This window comes from Silene latifolia, unplaced genomic scaffold (assembly GCF_048544455.1).
Source record: "Silene latifolia isolate original U9 population unplaced genomic scaffold, ASM4854445v1 scaffold_70, whole genome shotgun sequence".
In the NCBI taxonomy this organism is placed as follows: domain Eukaryota; kingdom Viridiplantae; phylum Streptophyta; class Magnoliopsida; order Caryophyllales; family Caryophyllaceae; genus Silene; species Silene latifolia.
In genome coordinates, this window is record NW_027413609.1 from 630,787 (window position 1) to 652,622 (window position 21,836).

Genomic DNA, 21,836 nt, shown 5'->3' on the forward strand with positions numbered 1-21,836 from the left:
AGATGTCACTCAAAAACGTATGTGTTATGCTTTGTAATGTTATGCTACTCACTTGAAACTTATTTCAGGGGGTTTTTGGTTTAATTGGTTCATGTAAGACAGGTTTTGTATGAACTTCCAACTTTTTTTTAATTATGTTTTAGGCTGCTGTTTTTTTATTGTTTTTTTACTAACTATGGACTCGTGGAGTATAGAGGTTGTTAGTGTATACGTTGTGTTCAACAGGGAGGTGGACTGACTAGAGTGTATGTAGCTAACTGAAGGAGTGTAACTAGCAGTCCAAGAAAGTGTATGTAGCTAACTGAAAGAGTGTAACAAGCAGTCGAAAAAAATGTATGTAGCCAACTGAAAAAGTGAATCTAACAGTTCAAAAAATATAGGATTCCAAAATATTGAGAAAGCCAAAAGGTAGGATTCAACAACATTTCAATGAACCCTTGAACCTCAAATTACTCCACGCTAATCGCTTATTTGTTTTTTTAGCCTGCTATTTTTTTTTTTTTTACTGATTATGGCCTCGTGAAGTATAGGGAGATGGGTTGACGTGCTTAAATGCTCAGGTTTAGTGATTAAAGTGTATGTAGCTAACTGAATGAGTGTAACTAGCAGTCCAAAAAAGTGTATGGTCTCAATGCCTCATTGTATACTTGTGTATCGAAATTAGGAAAACACGTCATCTCTTTTTAGAAATTTAGCCAACTGCTGAAGCTTGTCTTGATTCGATGGTCTTAAATTTTCCATATTCTTAGATGAAAAAATGGACACACTGATGTGACCATAATTAGCGCATATTTAGCCCCCGAATTAGCCTTGTTCCCATGCTTTTTAGTGCATATTTGGGTCATTTCTTATCTTTAGTTCTTTGTTTTGCATATTCTTTGAGATTTTGATCCCTTGGTAGTAAAGGAGTAAGAATCTTGCATTTTCATGGCAAAACAAGACTAAATTGATCGAATTCAATGACCAAGCATCAAGGAGAGACAAGATTAGAAGGCCTTTGTACATATGATAGTAGATGAGCAATGTTGAGAAAGGATCCTTGAGTCCCCAAGGAAATCCCCAAGGAATTTATGAAGAAAAGGGAAGAAAAGAAGAAGAAGCCTTCTTTGAGGCACAATCCGTGCGGATTGTCCCCAATCCGGCCGTCCTCCGGTGCGAGAATCCGTGCGGCTTTCCACCAAGACGCTCGGATCCCACCTCCACAATCCGCCCGGATTCTCTCGAATCCGCTCGGATTCCATCGCCAGAATCCGCCCGTCCCGACCTTAATCCCGGATTCCAAAGAGCCGCGATTTCCTCTTCTCCAAGCTACGAAGAAAGAAGCCCTTCCTTCGGAAAATACCAGCTCCTCCCTGCTCAATCTAAAAAGTGTAATTACTAGTTTAGCCCTTAGTTAACCCTAATGCATCCCCCTAAATTCCACTATAAATACCCCATTAGTCTAATTAGAAGAGCATGTTCTTTTTATCAACAATTAGAGTAGTTAATACCAATCAAATCTCTCTTTAGTTTTATAATCAATAATTAATCAAGTTCTAATACAAGTTTTATTTCCTTAATCTCTCTTTTGTTCATCCTTTATTTTGGGTAATTGAAGATTATTTGGGTTATTATTGGGAGATTGACAACCTTTCAATCAAGCATTCAAGTACTTCTTTCATCTTTGCTTTATTATTGGAATCATTAGTAGGTATAATTCTCTTAATCCCTTTTTAATTATTGTTAATTACTTTCATTTGTTCATCATATTTCACTTTGTTGGTATGATTGACAACCTTGCTAGCATGATCAACATGATAATGAGTGAGTAGTCTCTTAGCTAGGGTTAATGGGTGATTAGGGGAAACCAACATGGGGAATGATTCATGCTTAAATTAATATGCTTTCATGTTTTATTTGCTTGCTTGTTTTGATCTCAACTCATGTACATGTTATATTTGATGAAATGCTAAGCCTATGAATCTTTGCATTTACTACCATCTCCTATCTTTTCAATGAGACTTGTAAGACATAACCCAACTCAAGTCTCATTAGACCATGCATGCTGTTGAGTAGGGAAGATTAAGTCGACTTGTAGGTGTTGTACAATCTAATCGATTCGGCTCCGGGACCCAAACTTTCCTAGGATTGTAAGACATAACCCAACTCAATCCATCACAATAATAATTGCTTGCTTATAATTTGAGAACATGTTTGTATGATCAATACCCATGATTCCCCTATGATCCCATGACACCCTAGTGCTTTTTAATCAATTGTTTACACCCCTTTTAATTCATCTTGCTAGTTTATTTTCATTGCTATTTTAGTTAGTGACCTTCTACATCAACCCAATTTGTGACACCCCCAAGACACCACTAGTTGCAATAGAAATCTCATTTCAATACCCGTCCCTTGGGATCCGACCTTTACTTGCCTCTTTACTAATTGTAGAGTTGTTTGTGAAGCTATAAATTGTGTTTTGATTTGGACGTGACCCAATGACCACACCTTTAATTGTGAACACGAAACGGACCGATCAAAAATGGCGCCGTTGCCGGGGACGGTGTTTGTTTGATTTAGATTTCCTTTTTATTGTATTTAGTTGTGTCTTTCTTCGCCATGGGGAAGTAAAACTCCTCAAGGTTTGTTCTAATTGTTTTCGAGTTGTTTGATATTTTGCATGTCTAGAAGGTCACAACGTGATTTGTTACCTTTTGACCGTGAAATCGAAAGAACCTTGACGAACAATAGGAGACTTGTTAGGAGGAATTTAAGAGGTATTAGTGAAGTTGTTCAACCAACTATTGAGTTCGTCAACCCTTTCGCAATAGAAGGAGAGGAGAGCCCATTACACAATACCCCACAAAATCAACCTACAATGCCTAAATTCTCGTCACACTCCGTACCCACCGAGGAGAACCTACAAAATGGTACTCCTACACCGCAACATCTAACCGGAAATTTTATTGCCAAATCCGCCTTTATCCAATTAGTTGAAAGGAGCCAATTTGGGGGGATGCCTAGTGAAGACCCTCATTCTCATATGGAAACCTTTTGCGACTATTGTGATGCAATCTCTCAAACGGGTGTGACTCAAGACCAAATTAGATTGGTCTTATTTCCTTTTTCTCTAATCGGCAAGAAGCAATGGTTGAAGGGCCTTGACAAGGCCACCCTCGGAATAGATTCTTGGAAGAAGTTGGCTCTAGCTTTCTACAAAAAATTCTACCCACCAGAGAAGACTAACATGCTAAGAGCTCAAATTACGGGTTTTAAGCAAAGGGATGAAGAATCTTTGTATGAAGCTTGGGAGCGGTTCAAGGGAATTTGTCGCTCATGTCCTCACCATGGACTTAGCGAATGGTTTTTGGTACAACAATTTTGGAATGGTCTATATGAGGATTCAAGGAACATTCTCAACATGGGATCAAATGGAATGTTCACCGAAGTTGATGACAATCAAACATGGAACAAGATTGAGGAAATGGCGGTCCATAACTCACAATATAGTAGACCTCGCAAGGCTACTTGAGGAGGAAAGCATGAAGTGGACTCCGTTACTCAATTGGGTGCTCAACTTAGTGCTCATATTGACACAATCAATTTGAAGTTTGAAAAAGCTATGGCTAGACTTGAAGAAGTCTCAAAATCACCAAAGCATCATGTTAATGCCATGACGGCATCCTCATCAATCCCAAGTGGGATATGTGAGAATTGTGGAAATTTGGGACATGACCAAGGTGAATGTAGGGGAACAAATGAACAAGTGAATGCTTTCCAAGCATACAAGAGTGGTACCCCTTATTCCAACTATTACAATGAAAACACCAAATTCCATCCAAATCTCTCATACAAAAGCCAAAATGTTCAAAACCCTCAAACAACATACACTCCACCACCCATGAGAAACCAAAATCAAAGACCCTTCTACAATCAAAACCAAGGTTACCAAAATCAAAATCCATACAATCACCAAAATGACCAAGGTTTTGATGTCCAAAAAGCGGTCCTCCAAATGCAAAAGAATCAACAAGAATTTTTCACTCAAATGCAAAAAGATAGCCAAGCAAAGGAAACCACCATCAACAACATCCTAGCTCACACCAAGATGTTGGAAACACAATTGACTCAACTAGCATCTTCAAGCTCACAAAGACAAAAGGGGCAATTAAAACATCAAAGTAATCCCCCTAGACATGAAACGGTTAGTGCCATTCACTTGAGAAGTGGTACAAGGTATGAAGCACCAAGGAAGCAAGTTGAGGATGAAGTTGTGGAAGCTAGTAAAAAGGAAGAAATTGTGCAAAGCTCCAAAGATGGAGAATCATCAAAGGAAGAAAGTTCAAAGAAAAATGAAGACAAGGTCAAGGAGAAGGAGCCCATTGTGATAAGACTTCCTTTTCCAAGTCGTCAAGCCAAGCCCAAATTTGATGATCAACTTGGAAAGTTCATGGAAATTGTGAAGAATTTGGAAGTCTCAATTCCTTTCACGGAATTAATCAATCACGTGCCGGCCTATGCGAAGTACATGAAAGATATCCTCACAAAGAAGAAGTCGATCCGGAAGCTTGAGACTATCGCCTTCACTAAGGTGAGTAGTGCAATACTTCAAGGGAGTTCACCTCCAAAGCTAAAGGATCCGGGAAGCTTCTCAATACCGTGTACCATTGGCGACACAACGATCAACAAAGCCTTATGTGATCTAGGGGCTAGTGTGAGTGTCATGCCGTACTCGGTGAGTAAAAGGTTGGGGATGGGAGAGCTTAAATGCACCAACATCACACTCCAAATGGCCGATAGATCGACAAAGACACCATTAGGGATATGGGAAGATGTCCCCGTACGAATTGGGAAGTTTTTCATCCCGGTGGACTTTGTCATTGTTGATATGGAGGAAGATTCCAACATTCCAATCATTCTAGGAAGACCTTTCCTACACACCGCAGGTGCGGTAATTGATGTGAAACATGGTGAGCTCACTCTAGAAGTGGGAGATGAAAGCATAACCTTTAATCTTGACAAGACTATGAGAGCTCCTCATTTGCATGAACCATGTTTTATGATTGATCATTATAGCCGAAAGGATGAAAGGAAGAAATCGGAACTCCAATGGAAGAAAAAAATTGAAGATGCTCCATTCAAAGAGCAAGTGAATTGTGACAAGGAGAGCTTGCAAAGCTCGTCAAAATCAACCAAGGAAGAAGAGAATGGCCTCATTGGCCAAGAGAATAATTTGGGAGAGTTGTCTCCATCAAATCAAGAGATTTTCAATGATAAACTTAATGAAGTTTGTGGTCTTTGGGACGACGAATTTGAAGGGATTTTTAATCCCTACATTGGTAATGCCATCGATCAAGACCGACAACAAGGGCCAAGGTCTATTGAAGACCTCTACCATAATAATGAACAAGCTTTCGATTACTTTTTCAAGGTGTTGAGCAACATCAATAACACCTTGGACATGCCCCCTTGACATCTCATCAAGAATGAGAGTTTACTGGAGTCCTCCCTAAACCACCATTTGTAAATATTTCTAACTCCCTAACTCGCATTTCAATTATTGTATTTCATTTTTGTCATCTTTGGATTTTTATTTGCTTTGATCAAGATATTTGTCATGTTTGAGAGAAGTGAGGGAGGGACTAACAATCTCAATTGATGTGTAGTGCTTTCGCTTAATGTGGGGATGGCAATTGCCTAGGCTATCCGTGCCTTAGTAGTGCCCCCACAATGAAGAAAACAGGATTTCAAGAAGAATAGAAGGTTGATAAGAGATATGCACTGTACACGGATGGAACTGAATCCGGGTACAAGGGGAAGAATCCGAACGGATTGGAGAGAAGACGCCCGTCTTCATGCAATCCGAGCGTACTGGGATGAAGACGCACGTCCCTATAAGCTGAAATTTTGAAAGATTTTTGACAGTAAGAGAATCCGGGCGTCCTGAACTGTAATACGCCCGTCTCTGATAATCCGTCCATCTTGGATAGAAGGCGCCCGTCTTCTCTGCTGAGGAAAACAAGGAAAATTTCCTGGACTCAAATCCGTCCGTCTTCAGGCAAATCCGCCTGTCCCGTATCAAGAAAATCCGAGCGTCTTCCTCTGAATCCGCCCGTCTTTAGGCGAGTTTTATCAAACCCAGAAAGTGCAGAATCCGCCCGTATTGGGCAAAATCCGCACGGATTGCCCCTGCAGTTCGAATTTTTCGGTCTTTATAAAATCCCTCCCACCTTCATTCATTCATTCATTCATTCATTCATAACACTACTTCAAAACATCAAAACCCTCATCCTCTCTATCACAAAAACAAAATCCCTCAACAACATTCACCAAAATCAAATTAAATCATCCTTCTAAACAACAAATCAATCACTCCTTTTTCAATAAAAATCAAAACCAAGAGCAAAATCTTCAACCTTTGAGTCGATTTTTGAATTCCTAAAGGCAAAGTCTTTCACCTTTAAATCGATTTGGGTACACTACAAATTGAAGATTTTTCATTCTTTTCTTGGTTAGTTCATCAATGGCAAGGACTAAGGGAGCAACAAAGGCACCAAAGGCACTTTCGCAAAGGCAAAAGGCTCTTCAAGCAAAGAAAGCATTGGCTATGGTGGTAGCAACACCAAACTTGGAAGTGCAACAACAACAACAACCTTTTATGGGAGCAACAACATCTTCTACTCCGGAAATCGATCAACTTTTGCAATATCCGGAGGTAACTTTTATTTCCAAAACCCATAGAGATACTTTTGCCAAGTTTGCTAGGAAATCAATTCAATCCACCAAATTTATTTGTGAAGACACCTTGGGAAAGTTGGGTGTCCTTGAGCAAACTAGAGCCTTTTTCAAAGCCATGGGGTTAAAGAAATTGTTTGAATCAAAAGAATTGACATACCCCTCCCTTACCTTGGAATTTTTGAGTTCTTTGAAAGTCACCAAAGTTGAGAGTAGAGAGAATCCCGAGTTTCGTCTAGCTAATGTTAGTAGACGCATTTCCTTTAGAGAATTGGGTGAAATTTTGGGTCTTAGTGATAAACCAAGTTATTTTAAGAATTATGGAAAGTATGACCCCGACCCTCTTTGGGAGGCAATTTCCGGGAGGAAATTTGAGGACTTTCATGCGAGTCGTGCTCTTTTAGTCCACCATCCGGGCATAAGAGTATGGCACAAGGTCATAGGAAACACCATTATTGCAAGGAAAGATACCAACCATTTCACCAAACTTGATTTTATTCTTCTTGAATCGGCTTTGAACATTGGAAGAGTACACACCAAGCCTTTCAACTCTTTGAGGCTTTTGGTAGATAGATGGCTCAACATTGATTGTGGAAAGAAGGGCACTACCGTTATTGTCAATGGCGGCCTAGTCACTATCCTAGCTAAGTACTTTGATCCTAACTTCAATAAGGATAACAAGTATAAAGCAAAGGAGGGTGGTCATCTTGTTGATTTGCATACTATGATACACAAGTACAAGTGGGTTGCTCATAACCCTCTTGATACCAAGTATGGATGGCTCACTAGTGAAGCTAGATCGTTCACTTTGCCTTCAAAGATTTGTCGTCTAAGCGTCCACCGGACCAATTATCTACTTCCCCTTTCTTAAGAGGCCGAGTATATTATTCAACAACAAAAGGGTGAACTTGAAATGCCCTCCTCTTCCATTGCCATACCACCCTACCCCTTTGAGTATCAAGAGTTCAAGCCGGAAGGAGTTGAAGCTAGAAATGATTATTTGACTCTTCTCATGCAAGCAATGCACAAGCAAGCCTTTGAGGACCGGAAAAATGCTTACTTGGCTCAATATCCACCCCTCCTACACTTAGCTAGGCAAGGACTACTTAACCCATCATGTCCTTTGCCTAGTTGGGCGGATAGAGAAGTCCTATTTCCGGGTACACCTAGGGTCGTTTCGGGTGACAATGAGGTTGTTGGTAATAAAGAAGTTGATGAAAACATTGATGAGGAAGCAAGTGAAGAAGGAGAAAAGGATGATGAGCAAGATGAAGAGGCAAATGAAGAGGGAAGTGGCATTGGAACCACTTCTAATGAGGAAAGTGATAATGGTGATGATATGATGGAAGATTAGCAAGCCTTGGAGGCTCCTACCCTCTCATGGTTTGTCTATTTCTCTCTTTGTTTTAATTATAATTTTGATCATTGTTGGAGTAGTCCTAGCACCATAGAGGACTCACACCTCGGTACCATTGAGGTGTTCTCTCATTTTATTGTTCCCATTTTCAAAATCCAAAATGACAAATTAGTTTCATGCATTGCATAGTGTGTGCATGAACTACACCCATCCTTGGACATTAGCAATAACGTCTAACTCGGTTTGGGGAAGTTAATGCATACACAATGGGAGGTAATCTAAATTATCCTCTCCGTCATAACAAAAACCATGCATCATGTAGTGTAGCTTAGTATAGATTGCATTTAGTATAGAAATCATGCATCATCTTTGCATAATTTACATCATTTTGGCCATTGAGGACAATGCCCATATTAGTGTGGGGATGGGAATTCTAACATTTAACTCTTATTCAAAAAATCAAAATAATTGAAAAAATTCGAAAATCATAAAAATTTGAAAATTGAAAAACCCAAAAACATGTTTATTTCCCTTTATAGTCTTGTGTATATATTGTTTTGTATATATTGTGTTTGTTCTATCCTTCTTCACATTGATTGACTACGCCACATCCGAGACATGAGGACAATGAAGACCGCATGGTATGATCTTTCCAATCTCCTTTTTCCTCTTTATGTTAATGACTATGTGGCTTTATTTTGATTGATGCGGTATAACAATGTGAACTTAGGACTTGCACTTAGTTTATATGTTATATTAGTTTATAGAATCACTTGCATTAGGATGTTTATATTAGTTGCATCATGGCATGTAGTTGCATGTTAGAAATGTTTTGAAAAATGCCTAATTAGGAACTTTGACAAGAGTAACTAAGCCATTACAAATACTTGTTCAACTTAAGACTTTGCCTACTAGAATGGTTGTAAAACACCCTAGATACTTTCATACTAGTGTCTTTTGACCCATGACCCAAGGCCTAGTCAAGGGTTTTCATGTGAGTCACCTATCCAACCCCGTGATGCGATGTGGACTTGGTTAACTTGTCTAGGTGACCTTGATTGACCTTGTGGTAAGGCAACCCAAAAATATTTTCTATCAATAAGCTTGAAGTGCTCATTTCAAAGAATTTTGTCATGTGGAAGTAATTTAATGCCAAGGAACCCTCAAATGTTATGAATTGTTGAATGTTGAGAAATTTAAGTTGTTTTGATGGAGGCGTACCACTTCGATGTGCTTTGGTGCGGGATCCATTGAATTGGGCCCCCACAGGGTTGTGAATTCGGCCGCCCAGAGACAGAGTGACTATCATCCCGAAAAGCTATTGTCTAGAGGTTAACCGGTTACCTAATAAGCGATTGGCGAAAGCAAAGGACACTAGCCCGGAAGGGACAAACCCCATCTTAAATTTTTGAAATGTGAAAGTGAAATGAGGACAATTTTGAATACTAGTCATATCCACCCGTTGTGAATAAAGATTTGAGCATTTCATTCCCAAAAAGCCTTTTGTCAAGCCACTTGGTCGAGCTTGGGACGATCCATGACCTTTACTTTTGTAGAGAATTCGAGACTTGTCATGTCATATGCTACTAGCATCATAGGGATCATCATTCCACCACCATCCGATCGCTCTTGACGAAAGCATTTGGAAATTGAGGACGAAAGTAGTCTAGTTTAACACCATTTGGAGGTGATTTTGTGCCATCCTCTTAGCCTTAGTAATTTGTTGAACTAGTATTTGTGAAGGATTACATGCTCTTAAATTTGTTCCTCTTTAGTGCCTCCGCCACTTGATGAGGAAGTGGCTATTCCTTTTGTAGATGCATCCATTATGTGATTTTGTGTGCTTAATGTTTGGATGTGTCGCTATTTTGGCAAGACCCACCTTGCCTTGCAAGAAGGCATCATACCTCATGGTTGTCTTGTTGTGAGTTGAAGGGGCGGAGTGAGACCCGCTAATTGTCTCATATCGGCTATGTTATTAGGTTAGTTTAAATAATGGTCCTAGTCTTTGTCACCTCTCTACTCGGGACGAGCAAAGGTTCGGTTTGGGGATATTTGGTGTGACCATAATTAGCGCATATTTAGCCCCCGAATTAGCCTTGTTCCCATGCTTTTTAGTGCATATTTGGGTCATTTCTTATCTTTAGTTCTTTGTTTTGCATATTCTTTGAGATTTTGAACCCTTGGTAGGAAAGGAGTAAGAATCTTGCATTTTCATGGCAAAACAAGACTAAATTGATCGAATTCAATGACCAAGCATCAAGGAGAGACAAGATTAGAATGCCTTTGTACATATGATAGTAGATGAGCAATGTTGAGAAAGGATCCTTGAGTCCCCAAGGAAATCCCCAAGGAATTTATGAAGAAAAGGGAAGAAAAGATGAAGAAGCCTTGCTGTGGCACAATCCGTGCGGATTGTCCCCAATCCGGCCGTCCTCCAGCTGCAGAATCCGTGCGGTTTTCCACCAAGACGCTCGGATCCCACCTCCACAATCCGCCCGGATTCTCTCGAATCCGCTCGGATTCCATCGCGTAATCCGCCCGTCCCGACCTTAATCCGCCGGATTCCAAAGCCTGTGCGATTTCCTCTTCTCCAAGCTACGAAGAAAGAAGCCCTTCCTTCGGAAAATACCGCTCCTCCTCGCTCAATCTAAAAAGTGTAATTACTAGTTTAGCCCTTAGTTAACCCTAATGCATCCCCCTAATTTCCACTATAAATACCCCATTAGTCTAATTAGAAGAGCATGTTCTTCTTATCAACAATTAGAGTAGTTAATACCAATCAAATCTCTCTTTAGTTTTGTAATCAACAATTAATCAAGTTCTAATACAAGTTTTATTTCCTTAATCTCTCTTTTGTTCATCCTTTATTTTGGGTAATTGAAGATTATTTGGGTTATTATTGGGAGATTGACAACCTCTCAATCAAGCATTCAAGTACTTCTTTTATCTTTGCTTTATTATTGGAATCATTATTAGGTATAATTCTCTTAATCCCTTTTTAATTATTGTTAATTACTTTCATTTGTTCATCATGTTTCACTTTGTTGGTATGATTGACAACCTTGCTAGCATGATCAACATGATAATGAGTGAGTAGTCTCTTAGCTAGGGTTAATGGGTGATTAGGGGAAACCAACATGGGGAATAATTCATGCTTAAATTAATATGCTTTCATGTTTATTTGCTTGCTTGTTTTGATCTCAACTCATGCACATGTTATATTTGATGAAATGCTAAGCCTATGAATCCTTGCATTTACTACCATATCCTATCTTTTCAATGAGACTTGTAAGACATAACCCAACTCGAGTCTCATTAGACCATGCATGCTGTTGAGTAGGGAAGATTAAGTCGACTTGTAGGTGTTGTACAATCTAATCGATTCGGCTCCGGGACCCAAACTTTCCTAGGATTGTAAGACATAACCCAACTCAATCCATCACAACAATAATTGCTTGCTTATAATTTGAGAACATGTTTGTATGATCAATTCCCATGATTCCCCTATGATCCCATGACACCCTAGTGCTTTTTAATCAATTGTTTACACCCCTTTTAATTCATCTTGCTAGTTTATTTTCATTGCTATTTTAGTTAGTGACCTTCTACATCAACCCAATTTGTGACACCCCCAAGACACCACTAGTTGCAATAGAAATCTCATTTCAATACCCGTCCCTTGGGATCCGACCTTTACTTGCCTCTTTACTAATTGTAGAGTTGTTTGTGAAGCTATAAATTGTGTTTTGATTCGGACGTGACCCAACGACCACACCTTTAATTATGAACACGAAACAGACCGATCACACACAATTCTGAATTCTCCTACAAAGGTGACATTTGTATCCAACGTCCTTTTCTAAAACACCTGAAGGAGTGTATCTAGCAGTTCAAACAAGTGTATCTAGCAGTCCAAACAAGTGTATCTAGCTGCCCAGAGATGTTCAATCTTATTTCCTCAACTATACCATTGAAATCCGAGCATCAACAAATATTTCCCTCCTGAAGAGTAGCCAACTTAACAGATATTTCCCTTGTATTGAAACGTTACCAACTTAATCAACAACAAGTATTACGCCATACACTATCAACAAATTATCCAGGTTTCAAGTTCGAAATACTAGACATAGTCAACCAACTTAATCAACCTCTTTAAAGTACAAAACCACTATTACAAGAAAAATGAAAATGTGAAACTGATGCCGAATCCCTTTGAAGTGAGGCTTGATTAAAATGTGAAACTGACATATTTGAGGGAGACAATTGTGTTGAGCTTGGTGAGCCTTGCTATGACAACCCCTTTGATAATGGACCTTGTTGTGATGAGAAATATGTTGAGGACATTTGGGAACCCCAAATAGACACCCTTAAAATCAGCTTGGATGATAATGAGAGTACTTGCATTAAATGTGGTGACTTTGAAAAAAAAAAAAATTATATTTTGTGTCAATTAAAACTTTTTCTCTCTCTAAAAATCTCTAAAAAAATTTTCCCTTAACAACTTTTCTTAAAACCGTTTTCTAACAAACTTTTTTACTTCTTTTTCATGGCTTCCTTCTAGTTTCTCTTCTCGCCTTCTCTAATGGCGCGAACTAGGGGTCACATTTCTCGTTCTAAGGATTCCATAGCTCCATCCATGGCGGTGCTTTCAACTGAACCACTAATTGAAGATAATGGCGGTGATTTGGGACAGTTATCTCTGGCGCCAAATCCTCCGAACACGGTGAATGTTTTGATAGATTCCGCCATTAAAGCAGCTGGTATTTCTCAACCTTCTTCTTTAATTCGGTCTACTGGCCCTACTTCCACCTCCAAAGGTCTTTCTCTTTCGGCTAAGTCTCCAATTCAAACTATTAACTGTTCGATTAATTCCATCTCTGTTTCGGATTCTTCTGTGGATAATACTGTAGATAATACTGTTACTCATGTTCATGCGAATACTATGCTTGATACTACTACTGTTTTGACTGTTGATAATACTGTTAAAGATACTACTGTAAATGCTATACCTAATTCGGTCCCTACTTCATCAAAAATTGGGGAAAAATGGAGTTCTGTGGTTAATAAGCCTCAGAAATTAGGTATGAACCTTTTTTATTGTGAACAAAGTGTTCAGTCCACTGAAATTGATCTTGAGGAATCTGACTTTGTTGCTGAACTAAAAATTTGGGAAAATACCTTGATGGGTCATGTTCTTGGATCTAAACCATCTCTTAAAACTATCCAGGATTATGTTTCTGCTCATTGGGGTACTATTGGTTCTCCTATTGTTCAGTATTTCAGAAGTGGCTGGTTCTCTTTTCGTTTTAGCTCTGAAGAGGAAATGTCTAATGTTCTTAGGAAAGGGCCATGGAAAGTGGGTTCAAATTCTCTTATTCTTAAACACTGGTCCCCTTCTTTTTCTCTGGAAATGGAGAGGGTGGCTAGAGTTCCTGTTTGGATACTTTTCCCTGGTTTGGATCCCTACCTTTGGTCTGAGAAAGTTCTTAGTAAAATGGCTAGTAAGATAGGCAAACCCCTCTTTGATGATCCTGCTACTACTGAGAAATCCAAGCTTTCCTTTGCTAGGATAATGGTGGAAGTTGATGTTTCTAAGGATCTTCCTACTCATGTTGTTCTCAATGTTCCTAACATTGGTCAAATCACTCAAAAAGTGGTCTATGAATGGTTGCCCTATTATTGTAGGGAGTGTGGTAAGCTTGGTCATAACTCTTCTACTTGCAAAAAGTTGTAGTCCAGACCCAAGAAGCCTGCAGTTGAGGTCCCTGTAGTGGAGCTAGGTGGTACCTCAGGTTCATCAGGGAAGCAGACTAGTAGTGTGGAGGAGAATGTAGACTCAGAATGTATTTTACTAGGTCAGAGATCTCTTCCTCCTGCTAGCTCTATTTCCCAAGATGTTCCTGTAAAGCACTCAGTATGCTCCAGTACTGTTGTCCCTTCTGAGAGCTTGCTAACGACTAATTCTTTCCATGTTCTCTCTGAGACTGTTCCTGTTACTGATAAGGAAGAGCTCCAGCTCTTTTCCTCTAGCACTTTAGAGCAAGGTGGTACCTCAGGTTCCTCTGGGCAGAAGACTAGCAGTGTGGTAGAGAATGTAGACTCAGGATGCTTAATGCTAGGTCAGATATCTCTCCTACTTGATAGTTCTTCTTCTCATGATGTCCCTGTAATGCACTCAGAATGCTCTCCATCAGCAGCTTTAAAAGATGGCCAGAATACTAATAATTCAGTTACCGCAATGAAGAAGGGTCCTCTTGTTACTGAACTATGTGGTACTTCATCTCTAACTGCAGGGGGAGTGGTTTTAATGAGGAGGAATGTAGGCTCAGAATGCCTTGAGCTAGGCCAGATATCCTCTTCCATTGAGCCTTCCTCTCCTATAGCTAAAGATGAGATGCATCAAGCATGTTCAGCTCAGATTTTAGTGGATATCCCTAGTGGGTCTGATCCTCCTGATATTTCTCAATGAAGGTTGCTTCCTGGAATGTTAGAGGATTCAATTGTCCTATAAAGCAGTGTGATGTTAAGGATTTCTTGGTGCACAATCAGCTTGATGTTCTTGCCATCTTGGAAACAAGGGTTAAAGAAACTAAAGCTAGGAAAATTATAAGTAAGGTATTTGCAAAGTGGAAGGTCATTTGTAATTACAATGCTCACTATAATGGCAGGATTTGGTTACTCTATAATCCTACTATTGTCTCTCTTAGTAATATATTGAGTGAGGCTTAGTGTATTAGTTGCCAAGTTCATCACCATCTTTCAAGTTCAGACTTCCAGCTGAGTGCAGTCTATGGTAGCAATGATGCTTCTGAGAGGCTTTATCTTTGGAATAGTCTCAATCAAATATGCACAACTAAGCCTTGGATTGTCTTGGGTGATTTCAATGTTATTAGAAGTCCTGAGGAGAAATTGAGTTCTAATCCTCCTATTTTGCAAGATATGTTGGCTTTCAACTCCTGTTTGGCTTCCTGCTCTCTTGATGATATTTCTAGTTCTGGCACTGATCTAACCTGGACTAACAAGCAGGATCAGCAGACAAGAGTTTGGTCTAAATTGGATAGGGTCCTTATCAATTCTAGCTGGGCAACTTCTTTTTCTTCTTCTAATGCTCATTTTCATGAATCTGGGCTCTCTGACCATTCCCTAGTGGTGGTTACTGTGTTTACTGAAAGGAAAATCCCTAAAAGATTTAGTTTTCTTAACAGTTGGATTGAGCATCCTGACTATGAGGCCACTGTCAAGAGTGCTTGGAAGACTTCTAAAGCAGGCAGTCCCATATTTTGTTTTTTTGAGAAGATTAAGAATGTTAAAGCTGCTCTTAAGAAATTACACTAGTCTCATTTCAGTGGTATTTCAGATAAAGTTAAAACTGCTAGGCAACAGCTCAAGGATGTTCAGGCAAATTTGCTCACTGATCCTTTCTCCCCAACTCTCATTCTTGAGGAGAAACTTGCTGTCAAAGAGTTTACTCGTCTCAAATCAATTGAGCATTCTATCCTTCAACAAAGAGCAAAGATTACTCACTTACAGCAGACTGACACTAATTCCAAGTTCTTCTTTGCTAAAATTGCTGAAAGAAGACATCAACAGTTTATTGGGTCCATTAAGGATACAAATGGGCTTATCTATTCTGGTCAGGAAGGGGTAACACATGCTTTTCAAGACTATTTCTCTGCTCTCCTTGGTTCTAATCAACCAGTCTCAGTCCTGGATGCTGATTTGTTAAGACAAGATGGGTGTGTTTTGCCCACTGACCACACCAATCTTCTCAGGGATGTTACTCAGCTGGAAATAAAGGAAGCAGTTTTCAGTATTGATTCTAACAGCAGTCCAGGGGTAGATGGGTTTTCTTCAGGCTTCTTTTAAGTCTGCCTGGTCTATTATTGCTAAGGATTTTTGTGCTGCTGTCCTTAGTTTTTTCAGAACTGGTCATATGGCCAAGCAAGCTAATGCTACTCTTCTTTCTTTAATTCCAAAGAAGCAAGTCCCTAAATCTGTTTTGGACTACAGGCCAATTTCTTGTTGCACTGTTTTCTACAAAACCGTTAGCAAAATCCTGGCAAATAGACTCCAACATGTCTTACCCTCTATAGTTGGCAATGAGCAGGCTGCTTTTGTGAAAGGGAGAAGTATTTTTGAAAACATCATGCTTTCTCAGGCTCTTGTTCAAGGCTAAAATAGGAGGAATATCTCTCCCAGATGCTTAATCAAAGTGGATATTAGAAAAGCATTTGACTCTCTCCAATGGGATTTTCTCTCTCAAATGCTTCAGGTTTTAGGCTTTCCTCCATTATTTACTAAGTGGATTATGGGTTGCATAACCAATACCTGGTATTCTTTTAAGATTAATGGCAATATCTCTGGGTTTTTCCCTGGTAAAATTGGTATAAGGCAGGGAGATCCTCTTTCTCCTTATCTTTTTGTCCTAAGCATGGAAATACTCTCAAGGTCTCTCAGAAGGATTTGTACTAAACCTCAGGTCTCCTATCATCCTAAATGTAGTAGACTCAATCTCACTCATTTGATCTTTGCTAATGATTTGATGCTTTTTGTAAGGGGGGATGTGCCCTCTGTTAATGCTGCTAAAACAACTCTATCTGAGTTTGCTCTTTTCTTTGGTTTACATGCTAATATTGATAAAACTAATATCTACTTTGGTGGAGTTTCTCCTTCTATAATGCATGAGATTATGGAAGCTACTGGATTTTCCCTAGGAGAATTCCCTTTCAGATATCTTGGGCTTCCTCTAGCTACCTCAAAGCTTAAACTTTCTATGTATGACTCTTTAATTACTAAAATTCAGAAATGCATTCACCACTGGTCTTCTCATGCTCTTTCTTATGCTGGAAGGGTTTAGCTCCTGAATTCAGTGCTTTTTGGGTTGGATAATTACTGGTGTTCCAGTCTCCTTCTTCCAAAGGAGGTCATTCATCAAATTAATAAAATTAGTAAGGATTTCTTTTGGAATATTCCTGCGGGTGCTAGAAGGCTTGTGTTCAAAAGTTAGTCTGCTATTTGTACTCCTTGGACCTATGGTGGCTTTAATATTAAGGATCTTCTCTCCTGGAATCAAGCCTTGCTCATGAAGTGGGTTTGGAAGCTTTCTCTTCCTGATACTGACTTGTGGGCTCTTTGGATCAAGACCTATGCCCTGAAACAGGATTCTATTTGGACAGTTATCAGTAAAGATCAATTCCCTTCTTGTTTCAGGGATATTCTCAAAATCAGGGACCTCTTTATCACTCTCTCAGGGTCTGCCCAGCAAGCTCAGCTCCAGCTTAATGCTTGGTGTGCTGGCTCCCATGTTCCTGCTCAACTTCTCTACTTGTTCTTTAGACAGATTACTCCTGTTGGGGACTGGGCAACCAGACTAACCTACTCAGGGATCCTACCAAGTCATAAAATTATTGCTTCTATGGCTGTTCAAGGGCAGCTTGCTACTGTGGATAATCTTCAACAAAGAGGGTTCTCCCTTGCCAATAGATGTTGTCTGTGTGAGTGCCATGAGGAGAACCATGCTCATCTCTTCTTCTCTTTTCCTTTTTCTAATCATCTATGGTCTTCTATTCTTCAGTGGATGTAAATTATTAGGCCTGCTTTATCCTTGCAGCAAGAACTTCCTCTTCAGGTTTCTCTGCCAAATTGGAGGAAGCATTGGTATCTCATATCCATTGCTGTTGTGGTACATTCAATATGGGCTGAACGGAATCGTAGGATTTTTGCTCAGGAGAGGCTCTCCCACTCTGCTCTGCTCAACAAGCTTAAGTTCCAGATAGTTGTTCGTATGCATATGCGCCATTCTGAGCTTCTTATAGCTAGTGTTCAGTCTGATTAATGGACTCTTTCCTTTAGTTTTGTAATTCTTTATTGGATAGTTTTGCAAATTGTAATTTCTTTTCTTATTAAGAAATGAAATGATAACTTTTTTGCAAAAAAAAATGTGGTGACTTTGACAATTTGGAGGATGAGTTGAGTGAATTGCCAACCAACTACCCATTTCATGTTTCTTCCATCCATCATTTCTCTTATGATTTTTGTCATGATGCTCTTGATATGCTTGTTCGGTCTTTTACTTGGGCATTTTTCAATTGCATAATCTTGTGTTGCTATGCATGCCTATTCATGTCCCACTCCCAAGAATTTGACCGACTTCTACGTGCTTTTGAGTGCTAGTGATAATCTTATATGAAATTGTTCATTAATAATCTTTGGTTTAATGGAGTTCCTCAATAACCATTAATTTGTATATATGCATTTAGTATAGTTTGCATTGTAATATATCTCACATGATTCATGTAGATAGTTGGATATAGACTAGAATTCATGTATAGTCACTAATGGCCAAACTTATTCATTTCTACACTAGAAATAGTGTTTAAATCGGTTTGGGGAGGTTTGATCATAGGTGACCATAGTCTACTAGAAAACATGCATCATCTAGTGTAGATTAGTTTGCATTCATTTGTTATATATGTCATACAGAATTGCATTTAGTTAGAGCATGCATTCATTCATATCATATCATTGCATTTGTACTTTATTTCAAAAAAATCAAAAATTCAAAAACATGTATTTCCTTTTTATTCCTACTCCTACATGTACATTGAGGACAATGTCCAAAATAAAGTGGGGGATGGGATTTTATATTCCAAAAATGGTAAAAATTGAAAAATTGAAAAATTGAAAAATTTCGAAAAATCACAAAAATATGTCTTTTAATTTCATAAAACAAAAATCGATAAAAACTTGAAAATTTAAAAAACCAAAAACATGTTCTTTAATTTAGTAGTGTAGAATTGTATATACTTGTGCTTTTGTGCTTTTCTCACATAGATACAACACTACATTTGAGGCATTAGCAAAGGAAAATGAAGACCGCTTGGTATGATCGTTCTAATCTCTATTTCTCTTCCATTTCTTTTTCATTATATGAGGAGGATGGGCTTACATGTCAAGGAGTATGTGGTGTATTTTGTTGTTGCGGTTTGTGTATCTATGTGTTGTTAGGAGTTGCATTTAGTTTATATGGCATATTAGTTGGTAGAATCATATGCATTAGGATGTATATATGCTAGTTGCATCATGTCATGTAGTTGCATGTTAGAAAATTTTGCGAAACCGTTTACTTGGGAAGCTTGACAAGTGTATATAAAGCCCTAGTAGATGTTTTTTCTTCTTAAGACTTTGCTCGTTAGAATACTTGTAAAACACCCTACGATGTGTCATGCTAGTATCCTTTGACCCATGGATTAAGGCCTAGTCAAGAGTACCTTGTGGAGTGATAACTCCTTGGCTACCGTTTATTCCAAGGTGACCCTTGAAACCATGCATCCATCATCCATGTTCTACCACATTTTTGTCATCAAAGGGAATGGGCACAAAAAGAAATTGATTTGAGAAATGAAATGAAAAGTGAAAGAAAGTTTGCAAAAATGCATCAAATGAAAAGAGGAGCAAAAATAGACTCCTAAAGCTTCAAATATAAGGCACCCTCACTACATATGGGGTGACTTTGAAAATGTTCAAAATGAAAATGCAAAAAGTTGAAAAGTTGTCAAGTATTAAATTGCCAAATATCAAAAGAAATGGCAAAAGAAAGTGTTCTCAAATGTTATATGCCACAAGAAATTGGGGGGAAAACAACAACAAAAGCAAACTCCCAAATGAAACTCAAATACTATCGATCCCTTTATCCATCGTATCCATTTTTGTGCATGGTAGAGAGGGGACGACCCTTCTTCTTGTCTAGGCGAGAAGGGGAATTTCGCGATCCTCCAGTGTTTCTAACACCATAGGGAGTCTATTCTTGACAAAAGCATTTAACGATTGAGGACAAAGGTACCCTAGCTTGACACAACTTGGAGGTGATTTATTGTTATCCCTCTAGGCTTAAGGTTTGAAGAAATTGCATCTATGAAGGAGTGTGTACCCTTGAATTGCTTCCCCTTTAGATAATTTCCGCCACTTAGATGAGGAAAGTGGCTATTCTTTTGTAGATGCATCCATTACTTGATTTTGTGTGCTTAATGTTTGGATGTGTCGCCATTTTGGCAAGACCCGCCTTGTCTTGCAAGAAGGCATCCTACCTCATGGTTGTCTTGTTGTGAGTTGAAAGGGCGGAGTGAGACCCGCTAATTGTCTCACATCGGCTATATTATTAGGATAGTTTAAATAAAGGTCTAGTTTTTGTCACCTCTTTACTCGGGACGAGTAAAGGTTCGGTTTGGGGATATTTGATGTGAACATTATTTGCACACATTTAGTCCCCTAATTGAGCCTATTTTGCATACTATTATAACATTCCATAGCCATTTTATCCGTCAAATGCTTTCTATTTTGCTTTCCTAGTGCATTTCGTAAGTTTTGTAGGAAAGAAGATAATAAGGCGGAAATTCCCGTCTTTTGTGCATATTTGGAAGCTTATTGATGATATTAGATGGACTAGTATGAAGAGAAGGCAATAATGATGACCAAGGATGTAGGAATAAAGAGTATATAGAAGGATCATAAGGTTAAAAGTAAGAATGACGAGAGGGAAGGCATTACAAGAAGAAATTGCTCGAAACCCAAACCAAGAGTTGCTCCATTGACTCTGAAAGTATGCTAGATGGAACGGCGTTGAAAAAACAAGTGATCTAGGCTTTTGAATCACTCCAATAGGAGTCCGGATGAGAAAATGACGTCCGTTTTACAATCCGAGCTCAAACAAAGAAGTTGTCTGCCAATCCGCTAGTCCCGAGACCAATCCGCTGGGATTCCCTTATAGCAACTTTCGTGTTCTTCTTGTTCTATGAAGGATGCGCATATTTTTCAAAGACCGGCGAAAAGGAGACCGGAGTCTCTCTTGAGACCGGCGATTCCATACCCAACAATTAGCATTGTTAAATTACTATTTTACCCTTGTTTAACCTAATGATGCTCTATTATATATACCCCATTTATAATAATCAAACCATCAAATTTTCATTAGGTTAATTCAATCCTTCTTTAGATTAGATTAGAAGTAGATTAGAATATATTACTCTTTAATCTTTCCACAAATTACACATTAATCTTTCCTTAATTATTGTTCAAGTTTATTATTGAGTAATTCAAGTTTATTATTGGGTAATTAGAAGATTATTGGGTTTATTGGGAGATTGAGAACCTTCCATCAATCATCAAGTTCTTCTATTATTCTTTGCATTATTATTTTGGAATCTCCATAGGTATAATTCTCTTAATCCTTGTTTTAATTATTGTTAATCTTTCTTACTTGTTCATCATGTTTGACTTTGTTAGTATGAGTAGTTACTTAGCTAGGATTAATGGGTAATTAGGGGAAATAAACATGGGGAATGATTCATGCTTAATCTAATATGCTTCCATAATTAATTTGTTTGCTTGTTGTGATTTCAACTTATGCACATGTTATGTTTGATGAAATGCTAAGCCTATGAATCCTTGCATGTACAACCATCACTTATCTTTTCAATGAGACTTGTAAGACATAAACCAACTCGAGTCTCATTAGACCATGCATATAGTTGGATAGGGAGGATTAAGTCGACTTGTAGGTGTTGTAAAATCTAATCGATTCGGCTCCGGGACCCAAACCTTCTTAGGATTGTAAGATATAAACCAACTCGATCCATCACAACAATAATTGCTTGCATCTAGTAGGAAACATGTTTGTATGATCAACTCCCATGAATCCCTTATGAACCCATGATATCCTAGCATATTTAATCAATTGTTTACATCTTTCCTTTTGTTGCTT

General features: G+C 38.7%; 1 protein-coding gene and 1 non-coding gene across 2 annotated transcripts; one reads left to right on the plus strand and one right to left on the minus strand.

The window, feature by feature from the left end:
• Positions 1 to 3,229: 3,229 nt before the first annotated feature.
• LOC141640068 (small nucleolar RNA R71) lies at positions 3,230 to 3,336 on the minus strand. Its single transcript, XR_012542814.1, has one exon. It is a non-coding gene; the product is annotated as a small nucleolar RNA R71 (small nucleolar RNA).
• Positions 3,337 to 14,542: 11,206 nt separating this feature from the next.
• Positions 14,543 to 17,912, plus strand: LOC141640020 (uncharacterized). The gene is made up of 7 exons (XM_074448982.1): positions 14,543 to 14,692; positions 14,807 to 15,344; positions 15,435 to 15,913; positions 16,422 to 16,525; positions 16,634 to 16,928; positions 17,130 to 17,569; positions 17,669 to 17,912. Exons 1-7 carry the CDS (start codon positions 14,543 to 14,545, stop codon positions 17,910 to 17,912), a joined length of 2,250 nt encoding a protein of 749 aa, XP_074305083.1.
• Positions 17,913 to 21,836: the final 3,924 nt, after the last annotated feature.